Source organism: Rhodnius prolixus, unplaced genomic scaffold (assembly GCF_049639745.1).
Source record: "Rhodnius prolixus isolate KJV_2025 unplaced genomic scaffold, Rpr scaffold_11, whole genome shotgun sequence".
NCBI lineage: Eukaryota > Metazoa > Arthropoda > Insecta > Hemiptera > Reduviidae > Rhodnius > Rhodnius prolixus.
The window spans coordinates 2,955,582-2,974,942 of record NW_027411625.1 but is presented as its reverse complement, the minus strand read 5'-3'; the positions used below and the strand labels follow the sequence as shown (position 1 = coordinate 2,974,942).

The window sequence follows — 19,361 nt, the reverse complement described above, 5'->3', positions numbered from 1 at the left end:
TCCAGCTGCTGACCCTTAGATTTTCTCTTCCTAGGAGCTTCTTACAGCTCACTGTCCGGTGATGGACAGTGTTGTCTGTAACGAGAGAACACTGTCCGGAGGCCGGCAGTGGACTAAAAAAAGCTCCGGGCGCCAATAACCTTAGATGTTGACGCGCCTTAAATCATAAAAAAAAAAAAAAAATATTGTTATTCGTTGTCTAGGCTTCGGCAGTAAGAGGGCGCAGAAGTGCCCTCTTGGAACCGAATAGTTACGTAAGAATGATACTTGTACTTTAAATATTTTTCTGAAGGAACGGATTTCAGAAGCATTCTAGCGGTAATTTATCTAAGGCACTCATATTTCATTATCATTATTACTTTTCATATATTTTATTGTCGTAACTAACACTATTAAATGTGTTGCTACAATTCCGTAATAGAAAAAAAAGTGATTGACGAGAAATATTATTTCTGAAAGTTTATGTTCGTTACAATTTACACTATAAGGATACCAAAGAATGTCTATATTTTGTGTGCATTAGGGAATAGTATCCTGCTTTAAAACTGTTTTTGTAGCGTGGATTTTTGTTTATTATGAATTTGTATTGAAGTTGATACAGAAAAAAAATCTTACTCATTTTATTTATTTCCTTAAATCTTGTGCTGATAGGAAATCTTGTTACAGTTGTTAGGCTAGAATATCTGTACTACTCGATGACTTGGTTAATTAGAACCTTATCTCTTAATTACGGCGCTAAGTAAAGGGTAAAACAAGAAATAGTTGAGAATTAGAAACCCACCTTTCGTTAAGCTTTTTTATGCCCATTGATATAAAAGCAGAAGCACGTAAAAAACTTCATCAACCATCAACTTTGATCTAAAATCTATAACAAACCACTTCTTCATAATACATATCCCTACTTTTTCATAATGAATCATAGTAATTAATGGTAAGAAGCTCGGTTGGTGTGATTAGTGTAAATATAGTTTGTTATAAATTAATTAGTGTTTCACTCGTTTACTTCAGTTTATCTTTAGTCGTACAAACGGAATTATTCAAATGTGCCCTCTATATTATAAATTCTCTTTACTCTATTAAATCTCATCCTCAACCTCATTCATTTCTTACGTTTATTATTGCGTTAGATATTGCACCTACTGACGCCTACTGATACAAGCGCAATTGGATTTGCTACTGCTTTGATTTCAACCAAGAAAACAGTTCAGTAGAAGCTTTTAACAAATACAGAAGGAAGACATGAAGTCATTAAAAAAAACAACGACGGGAGTCTAAGCACTCTGAGGAAAAAGAGAAAGTACTAGGTTGAATATGTTTAGTAATACTAATCAATACTGATATATACGTGCCGAACAGGTTTAGGCATTCTCATTGTACTCCTTAAGAGCGGAGTTGGGTGAAGAAAAACTTAAGCACCTAATCGAGGAACCGAAGACTAAAATATTTTGTAACGAGTATGTAGGAGAGAGCTTACACCAGCTATTTATTAAGCTCGAAACAGAAAATCTGACGCTAGAGTGGCGTAGGTGCCCGTCTTAGTGAAGACCGGCTAATTAGAAATGGTTGATAAATTAGAATGATTGATTGAGAAATGATTAACAAATAATTTTTGAAATTAAACGACTGAATTAATCACACACATTATTCACTCTGAATTTGGGTTGCACTCGTTTTATGTTTATGTTAAGACCAAGCTCATCCTTCAATTTTAAGATTATTGTTATTGTTGACAAGAAAATTAAAAAAAAAACGCTCTTTGTGCAATGCTTCCCCAAGATATTTTGAAGAATATCCCTTAATTAAAATAACTATAAAGTTATATTCCCCTCCAACACATGTTAATACCCAGATTGTCCAAGGAAGAGCGGAACACCGGTAAATATGGGTAACCTCTCATCCCCCCCAACGCTCCATTTGCGCTGTCTGAGAACTGCTCCTCTCGAATTTGGGAACCAGCCTCTGGGGAAGAACCTGAAGTTACGCTGTCAGGAGTAACTACTAATGTCAATACAACTCTCCTCCAAAGACCTCCCGACATATTTCGAAGAGAACACTGAAAAATGAAATGAAAAATTAAGGATGGTCAAAAAACACTTTTGTTAAGAACTTTTAATGAATTCAACCATAAATGTCTTCTACAGTTTAAAGTGAAATCACGTGTGAAATGCCTATACCCGAATTTCTAATTGATTTAAGAAGATATAATGCTCATTTCCATTTAAAATATTTATTGAAAGATAAATATATAATTATTTTATTCAGTTATTCCAAGTTATTTATATTTTGTGTTATGTACTTTTGCCAACTTTTGTTTTCATGATTCATGTGTTAACATCAAACGTCAGTGGGCGTTATTATTTTGGGAGGCCCCTCTGTAATTTTTGCATGCCTGTATGTTACATTTAACATAGCTAAAAATATGTGGCTAACTATAAATAAACATTGTTATAAAAATCACTCAAGTATAAAATCTTTAAATTGAGCATAATACTTGAATAAACATAAGTCACAATTTATTAGATGAAATTAAAAAGTAGATACACCTTGTACACTATCAAAAGATGGGTGTTCGTTTAAGTCCTTGTTTTGCATTGCATTAATTATTTGTTATGTTTAATAAGAAAAGTGATTTATTTTGTATTTAGTGAACCATGAAAACATATTTTTAAAATCAAATGAAATGGAACCATTTTATAATCTCCCAGTGTAATTGAAGTTTCAATCTTGTCAAAGTCGTGAGTTCACAAATCACTTGTGTTGTCATTTTGAGATATTGTGCAAGTAAGGTCAGTATTTTGGAATTTCATTTTTTTTTTTTACTGTTTTGTTCTTTTTTTTCTTACTGAATGTAATTGATCTATTGGCTGACTTTTGTGTTTTAATTAATGAGCAGTTTGCCTAGTAAAGCTTTGTATATTATTTATATAAAAAAGTTTTGTTCAACTTTGAAGAATATTTATAACCTCTTCGAAGTACTGTTATTGACGGAATTTGCATCTTAAGAATTCATTTTATCAGCGTGATAGAAGGTGAACCTGTAAAGGAGGTGGAACAGTTTACTGAGAGAATCAAATCTGTTATTATAATAAAAGAATTGTCACATCTATTACATGAGTTAGCTTTGAATTTCCTCTGTAATTGATATAAGTTTAGAAACAGTATTTTAAGTTTTATCTTATTAGCCAATCGGTGTTGAGTCCATTTAGGATATAGTTCTTATCAGAACTCTGTTCTGCGAATCACGATGTACGAAGTTTGCACTTATTATATAGTTCAACGGAGAAATTCAGGAGTTGAGAATTCAGGATTTCAATGTAGTGTACTAAGAAACCTAAGGTCATTTGATCTTTCCGATTTATACCCCAAATATTTTATGAAAATATTTAAATATAAATTATTTTGTATCGCCTGCTTAAAAAAAAAACAAAGAAAATAATGTAGCTGTTTAGTGTTATTTTTCCAAACCAACTGCATTAAGCAGATTAGTACAGATTTGTTTTGTAGGATTAGCACTATTAAAGCATAGATTGAGGTTTTTCTAATGCAGTGAGAAGGTTTCATAGCACGCTAATTGATTGTTCTGATATTCTTTTGCTCTTACGCAGCACAGCCCTGAGTATTTGTCTTACTCTGAATGAAGTCCGAACTAAGGTTATTCTTTGAGATGATTTAGAGATAAAGTGAATGAGGACCTAAACAAAATTGATAATGATAGTGTTTCGAAAGCTTCTTCTAATTTTTATGTAAAGCTGTAAATATGAAATTTATTTCAGCACACTTTTTATTTTATTAAGTTGAAGATATTTCTTTTAAATAGGTATTTTAAGAAATGGAGTGGCTTTTTGGGAAGAAACTTACACCAGATGAACTTCTGAAGAAGAATCAGCGTGCTTTAAATAAGGCGATGAGAGACTTGGACAGGGAAAGAGCCAGGATGGAACAACAGGAGAAGAAGATCATTATGGACATTAAGAAAATGGCTAAAGAAGGGCAAATGGTAAAAATTTTATTTATAATTTGTAATAGTGGTTCGGCTGGCTGCCCTTAAATTGTTTCTCTCAAACAGCCTCGGCAACTCACTTTCCTGTGATGGTCAGTGTTGCATATGACGAGAGTTCCATGTCGGGTAACAGTCTCCCTATTTTGGCAACGTGGTAGAGTAGTACCAACGATTGCCAGAGGCGACTTTAAAATCACTCCCTTATTGGTACCGATTAGAATGATCCCAAGGTGTCTGTGTTTGTCGTACGGAATACGGAGGCCTAGTTGCATCCATAAACTAATTCTCTGATAATAAATATAGCTTCGTGATACTCCAATGTTTAGAAAATTGTAAAGTAAGTTCTGTAAGAGTACTTACAGTACTAAGAGTACTGTAATAAACAGAGCTTGTAAGTGGCTTTTGAACTAACCCTTTGGGTGGCGTTGACTTTGGTTTTTGGTCTACCCGTGTACAATCTCTTCTATTGATGAAGGATTATTATTTGTTTAGAAATAATAAAACGCTAATGACTTGAGCAGTCGAAGCGCAAAAAAAGAAACTACAATAACACTTAATGATTTTACATAATGTGAGCTGATAAATATCTTAACCAGAGGTTATGCAGACCAATAGCCCGCTGCATAGATGGTAAAGGAATATGATAGTCTCTTCCATCACAGCTTTCGTCTACAAAAATTAGTCAAGTATTTTCACTTAATATCTCTGTTACTTCTTATTAATTACTAGAAAATTAATTTTTTTCATATCCTGATCCGTCTATTCTGAACTTCACTATCCTAAGGTGTATTTTGTCGCCAGTTCTTTGCTCTATCATTAATTCTACCTCCCACGTTATGACTTATAAAAGAATTGTAAGATCGTATTCATGTGAGCTGATAATGTACAATAAAACTGGTTTAGTGACATTTGACAAAACTGTTTTTGAGACAGTCACTACTGGCCTAGTTTAACATTCATTCTAGACTTTTTTTTTAGCAAATAAAGAATACAAAAAAGTCAAAGGAACTAATACCTAATCTAGCTGGATCTAATTTGTGGTTTCTCTGATTCTGTTCAATGCTTTTGACCAATTTACTGTCGGATTCCTTATTTATTTACTGTTGCACTGAAACTCTTTCAGGAAGCTGTTAAAATTATGGCTAAAGATTTAGTGAGAACTAGACGATATGAAAATAAGTTTATGCTCATGAAAGCCAACATACAAGCTGTTTCGTTGAAGATTCAGACATTACGTTCACAAAACGCAATGGCGCAAGCTATGAAAGGAGTATCCAGAGCTATGCAAAGCATGAACAAGTATTTATATTCTAAATTCTATTTTTTATTTTTTCAAATTTTCAGAACAATTGTCTAAAATCTAAGTAAGACAGTTTGTGTGTGTCTATGTTGAAGTGTTTATCGTTAAGCCTTCTGTCTTTCAAAGAAAATTCTGAATCAGTAGGGCGTTTACCTCCTAGGAATGTAACAAATTACGCTTTGTTACAAATTACCTCGAGGGTAATTTGTATTTACTTAGTAGTACAAGTAGCAGCATTCACTTAATAATATCCAGACTATTTAAGGTATCGAGGGGCTGCACTGACAGTATGGCTAGCCTGGCTTCCAGAGTGCCTCTATGAAAATGATATGTTTGCTTTCAAAAACACATCCTACCGCCAATCATCATTGAGCTACCTCCAACGAATTGTACTCTTCCGGAATTATATATTTTATAATCTTAAGCAACCTGACGTCTTTGTTACATACCGTTCACTTCGCTAGCTTTAACTGTGTTAATTGCTATTTCTCTGACAGTTTCCATTTAACTTCGTAAGAAAGAAAGCAACCTTCAGAGCTTTTTATGTATGTATGAATGGTGTAAGCAATTTACTGTGTTATCGTGGAGGTCATTTTCGTACAACAAGGCCAATGCGGGATTATTACATGATAATTAATATTTTTATTTATTTTTTCAAGGCAGTTAAATCTTCCACAAATACAAAAAATTTTGCAAGAATTTGAAAAGCAATCAGAAATTATGGATATGAAAGAGGAAATAATGAACGACGCTATCGATGACGCAATTGAAGACGAAGGGGATGAAGAAGAAAGGTCAGTTCATAACACCCATGACAATATTTTGTTTTAATTTCCCTTTCAAATTTTATAAAAGTTCTCAAAGGGTAACATGGGCTTCTACTTAAAATTATTAATGGTTTCTAACCTAGTAAAGTTTAGATCAATTAAATGGGCTACCAAAATTCTGTGGTGAAGAAAATCAGTTCACTGGAATTGTGTATGTGGAGTTTTTTTAGGTTGAAAATATTTAATGTTCTCTTTGAATTTGTTACACTAACTGTACCTACTTAGGAAGGCTTATCAAATACTTTTTTGCACATTTTCTTCACGAACAAATGTAAATAAGAGGATTCCAAGAAAAAAGGTGAGACACGCTTCTGTCTAAAGCACTTTTTGAGAAAGTTATGTGTGAATTCACAAGATTTCCCCATGTTGTATGAGCCAAATTCCAATTACTGCCCCATTTGAAGAGTTCAAATCTAGTTTCGTACTAGAAGGTCACATCATATGCGCTCCGTATATGATGTATGTTTTTAGTGCGGCAAAAAGTTACATTAAATAGTTTTTTTTTAAAGGATAGATTTATACAGTTTTGGGTGCTCTTCATTGCCCCTTTCGAACTTGAATGGAAGTAATCTTTTGATTAACAATTTTATTTTTTTTTCAATTTAGTGATGCAGTTGTCTCACAAATCTTGGACGAGCTAGGCTTACAATTGACTGATCAACTGTCTGGTCTGCCCCAGGCAACGGCCTCTCTTTCTGCTTCTGGTTCGAAAGTGCCTTTAAAAGCTGGAGATGGTATGGACCATGGCTCATCGGCCAACGACACAGATGCAGATCTCCAAGCTCGTTTGGACAATTTGAGAAGAGAATGATATACTTCTGTTATTTTGATTTAAAAACATCGTTAAATTAAGTTTGTAAAAAAAAAAAAAATTATATACATACATTATACAATAAAAATATTTAATCATTATATTATCGGGCTTGTATATATAAATATAAGTTTAATGTTCATAATTAATGAATTTCATTAAATCTATCATCAGCAAAATTAGGTGACCAAACAGTGTTTAAAGTCATAGAGTAGTTTTTAAACTAAACTAAACACTTTTGGCTTTAACGCTTTTTTTAAACGCTTTCACCTATAAAGTAATATAAATAAAGTCCATGCTCTGAACATTAACGGAGTAAGAATGGCTTTGCTTTTCAACGTATGTTCGGTAAGCTAGTGATTAAAGCGCTAGTCGAAAACTGTTAATGTATTTTTAAAAGCTTGTAGTAAATAAAAGATTTTCCTATTAAACAGTTTCCTACATATTTACCTTAGGCCTTTCACGGAATAAAACTTCTTGCTGAAGATAGAAAATTTACAGCTTTCATGTCCGAAGGAAAGTTTTACGAGTATTGTTGGCTACATTTGGCTTTTGTCATTGGCTAGGTCAATCGATCAAAGGATTTCCTTGTCCGAAGGTAATTAAAGATTTTAAAAGCTTTAATTACTTGAGATTTAATCCACGTTATGGTGACTTTATATGTAAATTAACCAGATTATTAAAAAACGCCAGAAATGGATTTGGTAAAAGAAAGAAGCCTTCAAAAATTTAAAAATGTCTTTCTTAAAAGAAGTTATGTTAAAACTTCATAATTTTGAAGAATCATTTTATTTGCAAGAGGTTATGATTAAAATGAAGTTGTAAGTATAAACAGTGCGAGAGACAAATAGTATTGCTATAAAACTATATAGTAAAGGAAACTCGCTGTATTTTGGGTATATGTTCTTTGTGCGCCACTGAGCGACGAGAGGACGTCAGACAGCAGGCTCTGAGGCACAAATGGTGATAGTGCGACTGTAGACAATCTGTGTGATTCTCTCTAAAACGGCTTGCCGGATCAGATTGAGCGATATATCATCGCCTATCTTTATTCGTCGATGAGGAGTGTTAATGACGAAATTCCTTAAGAGTAAAAAGGATTTTAAGAAAAAGAGAGGAACGTCTTACATTAAGTCTCTACTACAGCGCATCTAGGTATTTACCTCATGCGTTCATTTGAACGCTTTTCATTTTAAATGACGAATAGAGCCTGAGTTATAGAAGCAGTTTTCTTTATTACCGCTTGATAGTGAAATTTTGGGTGTAAAGTGACAAAATAAAAAAAAAAAAAACTACTTGAGTTAAACTTTATTTTAATTTGCAGTTTTTCCAGATTTTTTTGTTGTTTTTTTTACAGTAAGTGTTATCGCTAAATTTTTTGTTTTGTTCTTTTTAATTTTCTATTTTTAGCAAACATATTAATGTTAATCCGATCAATTTATTTTCTTTGCCACAATAAATGAACGAAATAAGTATTATTTCTTCAATTAAAAAGGCCTTCGGTATAAACGTTTTTGCATTTGTAAATATTTTAATTTCTATGGGATCTATTTTATTAGTTTTTTGTTTCTGTGTACTTTATTTTATTTTGTTCAATTCTTACAAATGTATGTCTGTACCTCGGAGGGAAAAGGCACCATGTCACAAAAAGTAAATTTTACAGGGGAGCCAAATGAAGATATTTTTCCAAATTCATTTTTTGTTCCACTTTTCCGGTTATACTCTTTCCTGTACTTCTCACCGTAATTATTACATTAGGTATGACCACTTAACCTCCCATATTTTAAAATATTTTATTTAGATCTCCATTGTGAAAAAAATTTATGTCCATGTAGTGCCTTTTACCCTTAAGCAATGAAGTATCATAGCGCTTTTTAAATATACATAAATCGCTTAATAGTAAACATAGGTCATAGTGCTTTACACCTGTAGAAAGAGCAACAAAAAATTTGTAAAATGATGCCAAAATCTGAAAATTGAAAAAAATGGACATGGTGCCTTTTCCTTCCGAGGTACAGATGTAATTTTCTTCACTAGGTATATATTTATTTAGTATATCCGGTCACAGATAGCAGCACAGCTATACCATTTCAGCTTCATTTTCTTTTTTTGCTAAGCCTGTAGGGTTTGCCGTTACTATTAATAAATCAATGCCGTGGCACCATGTTTCCATTTAAATTCACTTATGTACTTTAACATTGATAAACGTCCTGTAAAAATACCTTAAATTTATTCATAGATGTATATATATTTATGCCTCGACACCGCTATAGTGGTAAAAGAAAAATAGACTAAGAGAAGATATATGTATATATATATATATCTTCGTTTTTTTTTGAAGTACTGAAGAAGAAGAACAGAGGCACCCTGTTTCTTGCCGGCGCCCGATTACTTGTTTTTCTTTAATTTTTTTTTTTATTGGATGTTTCTTACTTTTACTACATTTTTTTTTCTAAGTTATTGTTTTACTGAAGTACTTTTAACTACTGAACCCCACATATAGTTTAGCTTAAAGGAATTTAATTTATTTTAGATAAAAATAAAATTTTTCTAAAAAGAAAAAATATTACGCTACATATGTGCTCGAGTACACCAAGTTTATAGAAAATCGAGAATTCATAACTTTCTTAATGTTGCAGCACAAACGTTAACTTTACAAATCGGCGTGACAAATGAGGTATTAACGATTGGCAGAGAAAATTTCAAAAAGTCATAGAATAAAACAATGTTTGTTCTAACTTGACGGCGCTAATGACCATAGACGTCGATGCGCCGGCAGAAAAAAAACAAAAAAACTTGACTTCTTTGATTAATAAGACACTATAAGAATTAAAATAAATAGAAAACCAAGAAAAAGTTTTTAGCGTTAAACTTCTAATTTTTTTTCACTCTGGTTATCATATAAATCAACTATGCTATAATTAAAAGAAATTAATGACAATTTACTCTTCTTGAATTAGTAATTTATTTATTTTGGAATAACTAACTGTCCTCAAAAACACTCAGCACAGAATTTTTGATGTCAATTGTCGGGCGGGGAGATTTAGAGTCTTTATCAAGCACAAGTTTAAATGAAGGTTTGTCCTTCCTATGAATAAATGGTAATGGTGACGGTGGTGATTCGCTGCTCCCCAAATCTGGGGAGACTTCTTCACCAATACTTATTTTCTCATGTCTTTGTAACGATTTATAATATTTTGTTGCGAAAGATTCTTTCTTAAGAAGTCGAAATTCCTTCAAATTGATATTATATTTTCCTCTTTCTTTTTTTTCCTTGGTATCTTCAGTGTCATCCTCTTCTTCTTCGCTAGAGCTCAAAGGCCAGCAGGTAATAGTTCTCTTTTTTCTCTCCAGTGAAGCTGGTGTTGGTTCATCCTTCTTAAAAAATTGCTAAAAAGAAAACAAAATTGAAAGACATTGATTTGACAGTTCTACATACTACTGATCTATTACGTATATAACAGGGGAAAACAAAAGTATTTGTAGATTTTAACGTTTGAAGAATTTGTAACAGAACTGTCATTTTACAGGTTTCGTAGTTAACTAGTTAATCCCAATTTGGAGCTCCCTGTGGTATTGCCAAGCGTTTGCATCGTTCAAAAAATAAAAAAATAATAATAATAATAATAAAAATGAAGATGGGGGGACTAGATATTTTTAGATATTTTACTCTTGAAGAGTAAGATTACAAATTGGCGCAGGTCTTGGTGGTAATAGCGTTTTCCAAGAAAAAGTTTACCAACTGTTTTAACCAACGAACTTGTACACAGCCATTTACAACAGTTTTCATCGTATCTTTTATACACATATTCATACTCGTAAATATACATATAGCAGTTCAATACCAACAAATTCTAAATTTTTGTTTTTGCCGACAGGAGATATTGCGACTGTACTTTATATTGCTAGAACTAAACTTTTTTCTGATTGTTTAAAGCATAGCCATTTTCGAGTAAAATTCTCTGTAGTACTTCCCATTAAAGACCACGAAATATATGAAAAGAATTCGTTAGGAATCACTCCTTCACAGTTTTTCTCAAACTGCTCACGCCTCCAACCAGAAAGCCATTTGACTGCGATTCAACCATTGCCATGTGGCTCAAGTCATTAAGATTATTTTTTAAAAGTGCATGTCGAATTTTTTTTTTTTTGTTTGTTTGTTAAAGAGCAATTGCCAAATATGTATTTCTCTTAACGGCCTGTTTAGGTGTCTTTCTTAGGTTGAATTTCACTTCCAGTTAGGTCATCTCTCCTTTCGATTTTCGATTGCATACAGTGCAATCTGGAAATTTTAATGAGTAATCACTAGCGTTCACTTTTTATATCCTACAGTTGCATGAAATGACTAGCAGTTTAACACGTTTTTTGTTTTGTTTTTTGCATTACTACTGATTACTTGCAAGTCCTAATATATACAGAAAAATTTAATTGGCTAATTTGCATTAGCACAAAAGGCCAGTAAGAAAACAACAATTATTATGGTCAGCTATTATTATTATATTATACAACAAGATTATGGACAGGTTTTTAAGTCATTGCATTTTCTTAGTAAAAAAAAAATAAAAAAAAAATGCATTACCCCTTTAATCTGTTTTTGTATTTATATTTTAGGCATTTTTTAAAAAATTATTTAATTATTTACATCTGAGGTTATTGGCGCTCGGAGCTTTTTTCAGTGTACTACCGGCCTCCGGACAATATTCTCTCGTTACAGACAATACTGTCCATCACCGGACAGTGAGCTGCAAAAAGCTTCCAGGAACAGAAAATCTATGGGCAAGCAGCTGGATTCGAACCCGGCAATTCCGTGTGGGAATCCTATACGCTTACCGCATTAAAACTGTCCGGTAGGACAGTTGTATAAGGGTTGACCATCAAAAACTGCACGAAAAACCGTAACGTTGAAAAACACCCAACTTTGACAATTTTTTTCTCTTTTTCTATAAAAGATAAAATTCCCAAATTTTCTTTAAATCTTACTCCAAACCCTCCTTTATAACTGTAATTTTTTTGCAACCACCCAGATCTAATAGGTTTCGAGAAAAAAGTTGCCGAAAATGAGCAAAAACGGCTTTTTCAAAAAATGTTCTTGTTGTTGTTGTTGTTGTTGTTGTTCTTGTTGTTACCTTTTTTGTAAACAACGTAGCGCCTAAACGCGTGAACCGATTTTCATGAATGAGGTGTCATTCGATTCAGTATTTTATGTAGATGTGCCTTTTGGGGGTCCCGACGCTGTACATCGAATGGGAGAGGAGTTAGCCCCCTTTATGTAAGGCCCCCTCCAAAATTATTATTACTAATTACTCTGTAAATCTTGGCCCGATTTTGATAAAATTTGGTAGGATGATAGAGTTAGGGCTCCCCTACGTAACATTAATGCGGCGATCAGCTCTTACACTTGTTAAGGGAAAGTATAGCAATCGTTTCAAATTATCGACACGTGAACCGATTTTTATGAATGAAGTGTCATTCGAATCGAAATTTTATACAGATTTGCACTTTAAAAGTCTCGGCACCGTGCCTCATAAGGAGGGGAGTTTGCCCCACCCAAATAAGGCCCTTTCTAAAACTATTATTACCAATATTTCTATAACGCTTAGTCCGATTTTGATAAAATTCAGCTCGAATAAGTGGTTATAGCTCCTCTACGTTGCTGATTCTCTTGCTCCTACTAAGAGGAAGTACTGCAATCGTTTAAATTATCAATGAGTGAACCGATTTAAATCAATGAATTGTTCGATTAAAAAATCTTTGCCTCTTTGCCTTTTAGGGAGAAGTACTGCAATCGTAGTTTATTTTTCTTACTCCTCTTAAAAGGAAGTACTGAAATCGCAGTTTAATTTTGCTATTTACGTACAAATACCTTCCTATGTTATTCAAAACGCTTTCTCAAAAAAATTGTTATTGAGGATGGTTTGGGAGCCGCAACTACAATCATTCTTTAAAAAGATCTCTCCAGTGGTAGTTAACACCTTATCAGGTTATAATGATAGAATTGCTTATTCCAAATTTTTAAAAAATCTGTAAAGCAGATATGTAACTTTGTAAAATAGACAAAAAGGAAAATCGATCCAAAAGGTACAAAAATCTCCTTAACAAAAACTTACAGTTTAAAATGTTAAGTATAAGGGTTGATTAAACGCCAAAAGGTACACAAATCAGCGAGTACCCAACATTTCATTAATACTTCATTAATATTTAAGTAATTTTACTGCATTAATTTTCATTAATAAGTTATTTTTTAGAATTTATTAGATATCACAGACCCTTATGCTGGCCACTTCATTTATATTATTTTTTTGTTATAATGATGATAAATCACATATACGTACATGCATGATAAAGTAAAGACAAAGTTAGAGTAGGCTACTGTCTTGAATTCGTCTTACCGAAATATTCGTGAGCACAATTAACACACAGTTAATAACAAGTAGAATATTAAACAATAATTATTCATTTCTCTATTGTAATTTAATTTAGTCCCCCTAATTTTACTTATAGTAAAATACTGGAATAATTAGCTGTCCTAAAAATATGCATATCTTATTTATTTTATATTACATATATACAACATTGTGGGAAGAACATCTAGATTGAGAATGTAATTGAAGAAAACTATATTTTTTGCGATAAAGCCAGATAATTATTACCTATTATTATAAACGTTTGACTACTTCATAAAATAACAATTACTTTAATCGAAGAATGAACTTAAACCGACGATTTTTATTTAAGAAATAAAAATAAATAAATAAAATAAACAAAATCATTGATGTAAGTTAGTGTAAGCATTTTTTTAAACAAGGTTTTGAAATTTTTAGCCTCATATTTTTATTTTATTTTTTATAACGTTTTTCTTTTTAACCTGTAATTAATAGTTTGATTATTATAAATAACTAGATATTACAGTCAATCTACAGTGCTACTTGAACATATATTTTGTAGACGAAAATGGCCAGCATAAGGGTCTGTGATATCTAATAAATTCTAAAAAATAACTTATTAATGAAAATTAATGCAGTAAAATTACTTAAATATTAATGAAGTATTAATGAAATGTTGGGTACTCGCTGATTTGTGTACCTTTTGGCGTTTAATCAACCCTTATACTTAACATTTTAAACTGTAAGTTTTTGTTAAGGTAGATAATCCCTTCCCTTCATTTTAGGCAATAAAACGTAACTGTTGTGCAAAGGGAGTCCTAACTTAAATAAACTTCTATTTCTTTCTATATTGCAGGCTTTTTGTAGTATATCACAATAATTTGCTGTTACCCAACTTTCAAAAAATTATGTGTCTTTAACAGTTATTCTAACTTATGATTGTGGTATATCATATTTATACTCATTACCATCAGGTCAAGGTACAGATTTAGTGCATCCAGATAGAAGCGCTTCATGTGATCTTTAAACATCTGTGTTTTGTGTAGGTCAAAATAGATAAAAGTAGATTTCAATGGGTTTTCATTTAAATTTTTGTCTTCTATTATAATATTTGTTTTACCTGGCATTACTGATACTTGTGAACATTGTGCCTGCCACTGTAAGCAATTATTTTGAATTAATTTATTAGAAAAATATGTAACAAAAAAAACAGACGCACGAACTATAATTACTTACTGATGATGGGTCAGTATGCGTGAGCGTATTGTTCAGTGTAGCATATAAATTTTTTGCTAAAGTTCTAAAGGTTTCTTGATCATTAATACTGATCATTGCGTGTTTAGGAAAAGATTGATACGGTTTAAATTGCCCATATTTTTCAATACTTCTTTGCATCCATAAAATTACATGATCTCTATACCAATCCTCTAATAAGTATTTTATAATTCTTTGCAATTCATCTGGATCTTCTTTACAATAATCGAGTAGGTGATCCTGTAAATTAAAAAAAAAAAAAATTATTGCTGAAAATAATTGATTTTACATGTGAAACTTTGATATTGGACCAAAAGATCATCAAAAAGCTTATAACAACTATCACAGCTATTGGTACGTATGTGATAATAGGAGTCACGAAAAGACACGTATAGGTCAGGAAGCAAATAGGCCTACCAGATATAACTGATAGATCGCAATGAGAAAGTGGAAAAGGGTAGGCCACACAATTAGGAGAAACGCAGATGGACCCTAAAAACTAATGGAATGGAGACCCTGGGGGTGTAAGAGAAGAGGAACATGTCGTAAAACCGATTGGGACGATGAAAAGAATATGAAATAAAGCAACCTGATCATGACCAGAAAGAGTGGAATATATATCTACACAAAACAGATGAGTTGGCTAAAGTAGGATCCTCAACAGCCTTTGAAATCCTTAGATGTGGCTGGCAAGATGCAATTTGAGATAGAGAAATAAAAACTTGAAGAATTCGTGAATAAATAATTAGCATTGCAATTGTATCTTTCCAGGCTAAAAGTTTTGAAAAATGTTTTAAATGTGTAGGCAAGGAGCCAACACTATAGCTGCTTTTCCTGATAGAAGCAAGTTATGGTAGTGTGCTGACTTGTGCACTGGCTTGAAAGGTCAGCCATTTATGCATTTATAAGAAGAAAGACGAATGTCTTGTATGCCAGAATAACAGTAGTGAGAGAGAGTTGGAAGAACGAAGTATTGCTACCCAGGGCATTTTCCGTTTCGCCAATACTGAAGCTGTTCTGGATTAGACATTCATGCTTTAATGTGTGTGTATTTTTAATAGCATTATTAGTGGTAGTATGTTTCATTTTATGAAATTTAAAAAAAAAAAGAAAAAAAGACAAATGTTTAAATTATTTTTAATTTTTAAACGTTCATTCACTTTACGCATTTATTTTATCACCTTTATTGAAATATTTATAATGTATAGTACTTTATAAAAAGTATTATAATAACAAAAAGCATAAAATAGTGAACAAAATTTCGAATTTTAAGTGCTGGAAATTTAATTTTATTAATCAATTTTTTTCCCCAGTTTCTGAGAATTTACTCTAGAATTCTTTAAAGTTTTTGCAGTTTTTTTAAGGAATATGAAGAATATTTTTTTAAACGAATATGCAGCTTTTATTTCAAACTTACTTATCAAGAAAAGTACTTTTAGACTGGATCTGGGGGAGTAGTTGGTACGTTGCACTTCTCTCATAAGTTCTCTTTTATCAAAGTTAATCAGTATACTCACAATATTTAATTTAACTATTGTTTTATACAATTTTGAAGTCTGAAGAATAATTCGTATGTTATAACTGAGAATAGAATAGAGTATAGAATAAATCTTTATTACATTATAAATATGCACAAAATAAAATAAATATACGAAGTGTCAATGTACAAAACACTTTAATCTTCATAACAAGTGCTAGTAGGAATGTTAAGATGTAGGATAAGAATGCAGAGAAAAAGATAGGAAAAACCTGCAGCTAGTGTAGAAAGTTAGAGAAGTATGTGTTTAATTCTTTTGAGTCTGTCGCGAGTCTGAATTATAACTGAGAAACAGAAATGTAGTCTTAGTGTCTTACATAAGATTTGTTTTAAATAACTGGCAAACGTTTCGGCACGAATGTGCACTTCCTTCAAAGGTTCTGTTATTAAGTGCTGGTGTGGTTATTTGAGTGGATGATGTTCAGTTAATATTACAAATCTCTATTATTTGTAATGGTGGCGTGCTATGGCTGTCATTTTATAATTCACTTTGGTTGTGGTACATTTAAAGATAAACCGTTGAGATACTTAGATGTGCCAAAGGGGTGATGATCTACAACTTGCCAATGTTTACAATAAATCGCATTATATACTTGCACCCATCAACTTTGCAAGCTGTGTGTAACGTTGTGTGCTAGGGCTGCCAGTGTTTGAGACTTCAAGAACAATGAACGAATGTCTTTAAATTTTTACTTTCTACGTAGCTGCCTCTATAGCTCACTGTTCGCTGATGGACAATGTTGTAAGAAAGAACAGGGATAATGTTGTGGTCAGAAGGGAGAAGGTTACAACATTAATAACCACAGATTTAGCCCTTAAAATAAAAAATTAAAAAAAACAAAACAGAAAGGGTCACTCACTGGTGGAAATGATAGCTTCAGCTTCTGGTGGCCATACAGTGCATCAATTCTAGAGCGCAGAAATCGTTCTTTCTGTAAATGAAATGATAAATAATTCAATTGAATATTTAATTTATTTTTAATATTTAATATAAATTCCAGTACCTATTATATATGTAGAAATTTAAATCTATAAGATATGGGGAAATATAAGAACCTCCATGTGATTGTGTACTGATTTTAAAATTTTCATAAAAACTTTAGTTGATTGAATTTTTATATATATATAAAATTATATAATAAACATTTTGCACTATATTTACAGAGTAAACAAATAGGAATGAATCATTTTATTGATTATATAGGTCTTGGGGATTCCACCCTCCATTCATTCCTAGCATTCGTTATGCAACCATGCTCCGATGGCTACATTAAAGAGATATTTTGCAATGCTAAAAATTGTTCGGCTCAAGGTTTCAGACGGAAAGACCATGTATGGTTACCGATTCTCAAAATATCTAGACTGTCACACATTAACAGTTACAGGTCGGCCTGGCTGTGCAACAAGATGACATATTCTGGAAAATAATTATTCTCATATGATCTTAGAAATACAAATAATTATCGTAAATAGTTTCTGCCTGAAAGACTTAGCTAGTTTATTTAGGCTTACCACGGGGTCAAATTTTTGATGAGTCCCATTCACCCCGTTTATCTGTGTCGTATCCACCCTATTCATAGATTCGGTATGAGAACTTTGAAAGGTAAATACAAAAATTACCACTTTCTGAGTTTTTTTTTTCTCATCTGTGATTGCAGAACAAAGTTTTGGGGGGAGAACTGTAGAAATACTAACTACAAATGATTGCCTATAATTTTACTTTCAAACATTTGTTTACATGTAGCTAATTTACAAATTTTTTGTTTTTGTCTTTGTAAAAACCTGTTCTAATAATAGAAAAATATAAGAAAAGAGAAATTACCTTATGTTCATCTCTTAGTTTTCTTAGGAAAGCACGCTTCAGTTTGTTTTTGTTGTACTGAAAATTATTGGAAACTATAATACTGTGTTTTAATAAAAAATACTTTGCGTTTTTGCCGTGCTACGTTTTATTCTTAAAGTATAATTCACTGTTAATCCGTTTAACAATAACTTATAGTATAAAAAGTCAAGTATGAGGGTTGATTTGGGGAAACACGAAATGGTACACCAATCATCAAGTATCCAGCATCCCCAAAGGAAGAAGTGGACTAGCCACTTCTTCAGGGATTTTGGCATCTCTACGGGTTTCGCAGCCTAACACCACTTATCGTACATTCGAATATTTACACTGATGCCTTCTCTACTAACATGTAACACTTAGGGACTGAAAATGCTTCCTACACGGTAAGGCAGAATAAGGAGTAGCGCCCTCAACGGATATCTAGCTCATACTAACTAGTGCAAACACGGACAACTCTCACAAAGTACGTTACACTAAACATTCACTCATACTTATAATAAGGCATACCGTTGGGTTTTCTTCCCTAGGAGTTAGGCATCGCCTTCTTATTACCACTTTAACAAATATGGATTTGGAAATAAATAAGTATGAGACGGCGGGCGATCCGATTTTGCCATGAGGTGCCTAGGTTAGGTCCCACGCGGCCTGCGTATTTTCTTTTTTTTTTCTCGCGGGACACTCATGAATTACAGATCAGTTGCGTATTACGGAACTATTACTTTTTCAGTGACCATTAAAAAAAAAAGGAGTATGTGAACGGCAAACAAGTAAACACCCGCATAAAAAGCTGAATATCTACTTCTTGCTATTAGTTATATCGTATGTGTAACATTCACTGATAACATTCGGACGCACAACTTGTCTTCATATGTTTGATTAGTCTCAAATCATCACAACAATCATGACACAATAAGTGATTGTTGCATAATATATTACTGGACTTTCTCAACTTGACTGAATAGACAATCTTTTTTTTTTTAATTTTCTCGGAAACGTCTCATAGATAAGGTTTAAAACAGGCAGGTTATTCCATAGGAAAATTTATTTTTGTAAACATATCTATTAGGGTAGGAAAAGTTTGGCTTTCTTTTTTCTGAGAAAATGTTTCTACGGAGTTATTGAACACTAGCCCAGTAAATCTTTATAATTGTGAGTTCATCGTTCTAGTTTCGAGATTCCTATTTCTAGTGCTGCTAATTTGTTTAGGTAAACTCAATTTGTCTACCATAATGCCTTTCCGAAACTCCAAAGATCATTATAAAAAAAAAAAAATTCGACAAATAAAAGCAATAAAATATCTGGGAATTACCTTATGAGTGGATTTATATTTCATATTAATTTTTCTCAATTCTTTCAATTGCAAGCTCATTTTGTCCAGAGTCTTGGGCTTTGCATTTTCCTGAAAA

The 19,361-nt window shown here is 32.3% G+C and overlaps 2 protein-coding genes across 4 annotated transcripts in view; one reads left to right on the top strand and one right to left on the bottom strand.

Moving 5' to 3' along the window:
- The first annotated feature begins 2,520 nt into the window (after nt 1-2,520).
- Nucleotides 2,521-7,369, top strand: Vps2 (vacuolar protein sorting 2). 2 transcript variants are annotated; one of them, XM_074138406.1, is made up of 5 exons: nt 2,521-2,786; nt 3,818-3,997; nt 5,124-5,299; nt 5,960-6,094; nt 6,734-7,369. In XM_074138406.1, the coding sequence occupies exons 2-5, from the start codon at nt 3,830-3,832 to the stop codon at nt 6,936-6,938; spliced, it is 684 nt and encodes a 227-aa protein (XP_073994507.1). In that variant the 5' UTR covers nt 2,521-2,786; nt 3,818-3,829; the 3' UTR covers nt 6,939-7,369. The 2 variants fall into 2 exon arrangements, with proteins under 2 accessions (XP_073994507.1, XP_073994508.1); XM_074138407.1 differs by lacking the exon at nt 2,521-2,786 and adding an exon at nt 2,855-3,114.
- Nucleotides 7,370-8,231: 862 nt separating this feature from the next.
- LOC141459375 (uncharacterized) overlaps nt 8,232-19,361 on the bottom strand; it is a 198,528-nt gene continuing 187,398 nt past the window's right edge. For both annotated transcript variants that reach the window (XM_074138403.1, XM_074138404.1), the window contains exons 76-81: nt 19,265-19,354; nt 17,935-17,991; nt 16,973-17,044; nt 14,558-14,815; nt 14,290-14,478; nt 8,232-10,328 (exon numbers count right to left, since the gene is read on the bottom strand). In XM_074138403.1, coding sequence (XP_073994504.1) covers nt 9,921-10,328; nt 14,290-14,478; nt 14,558-14,815; nt 16,973-17,044; nt 17,935-17,991; nt 19,265-19,354 — 1,074 coding nt within the window. In that variant the 3' untranslated portion in view covers nt 8,232-9,920. The remainder of the gene's footprint in view (nt 10,329-14,289; nt 14,479-14,557; nt 14,816-16,972; nt 17,045-17,934; nt 17,992-19,264; nt 19,355-19,361) is intronic.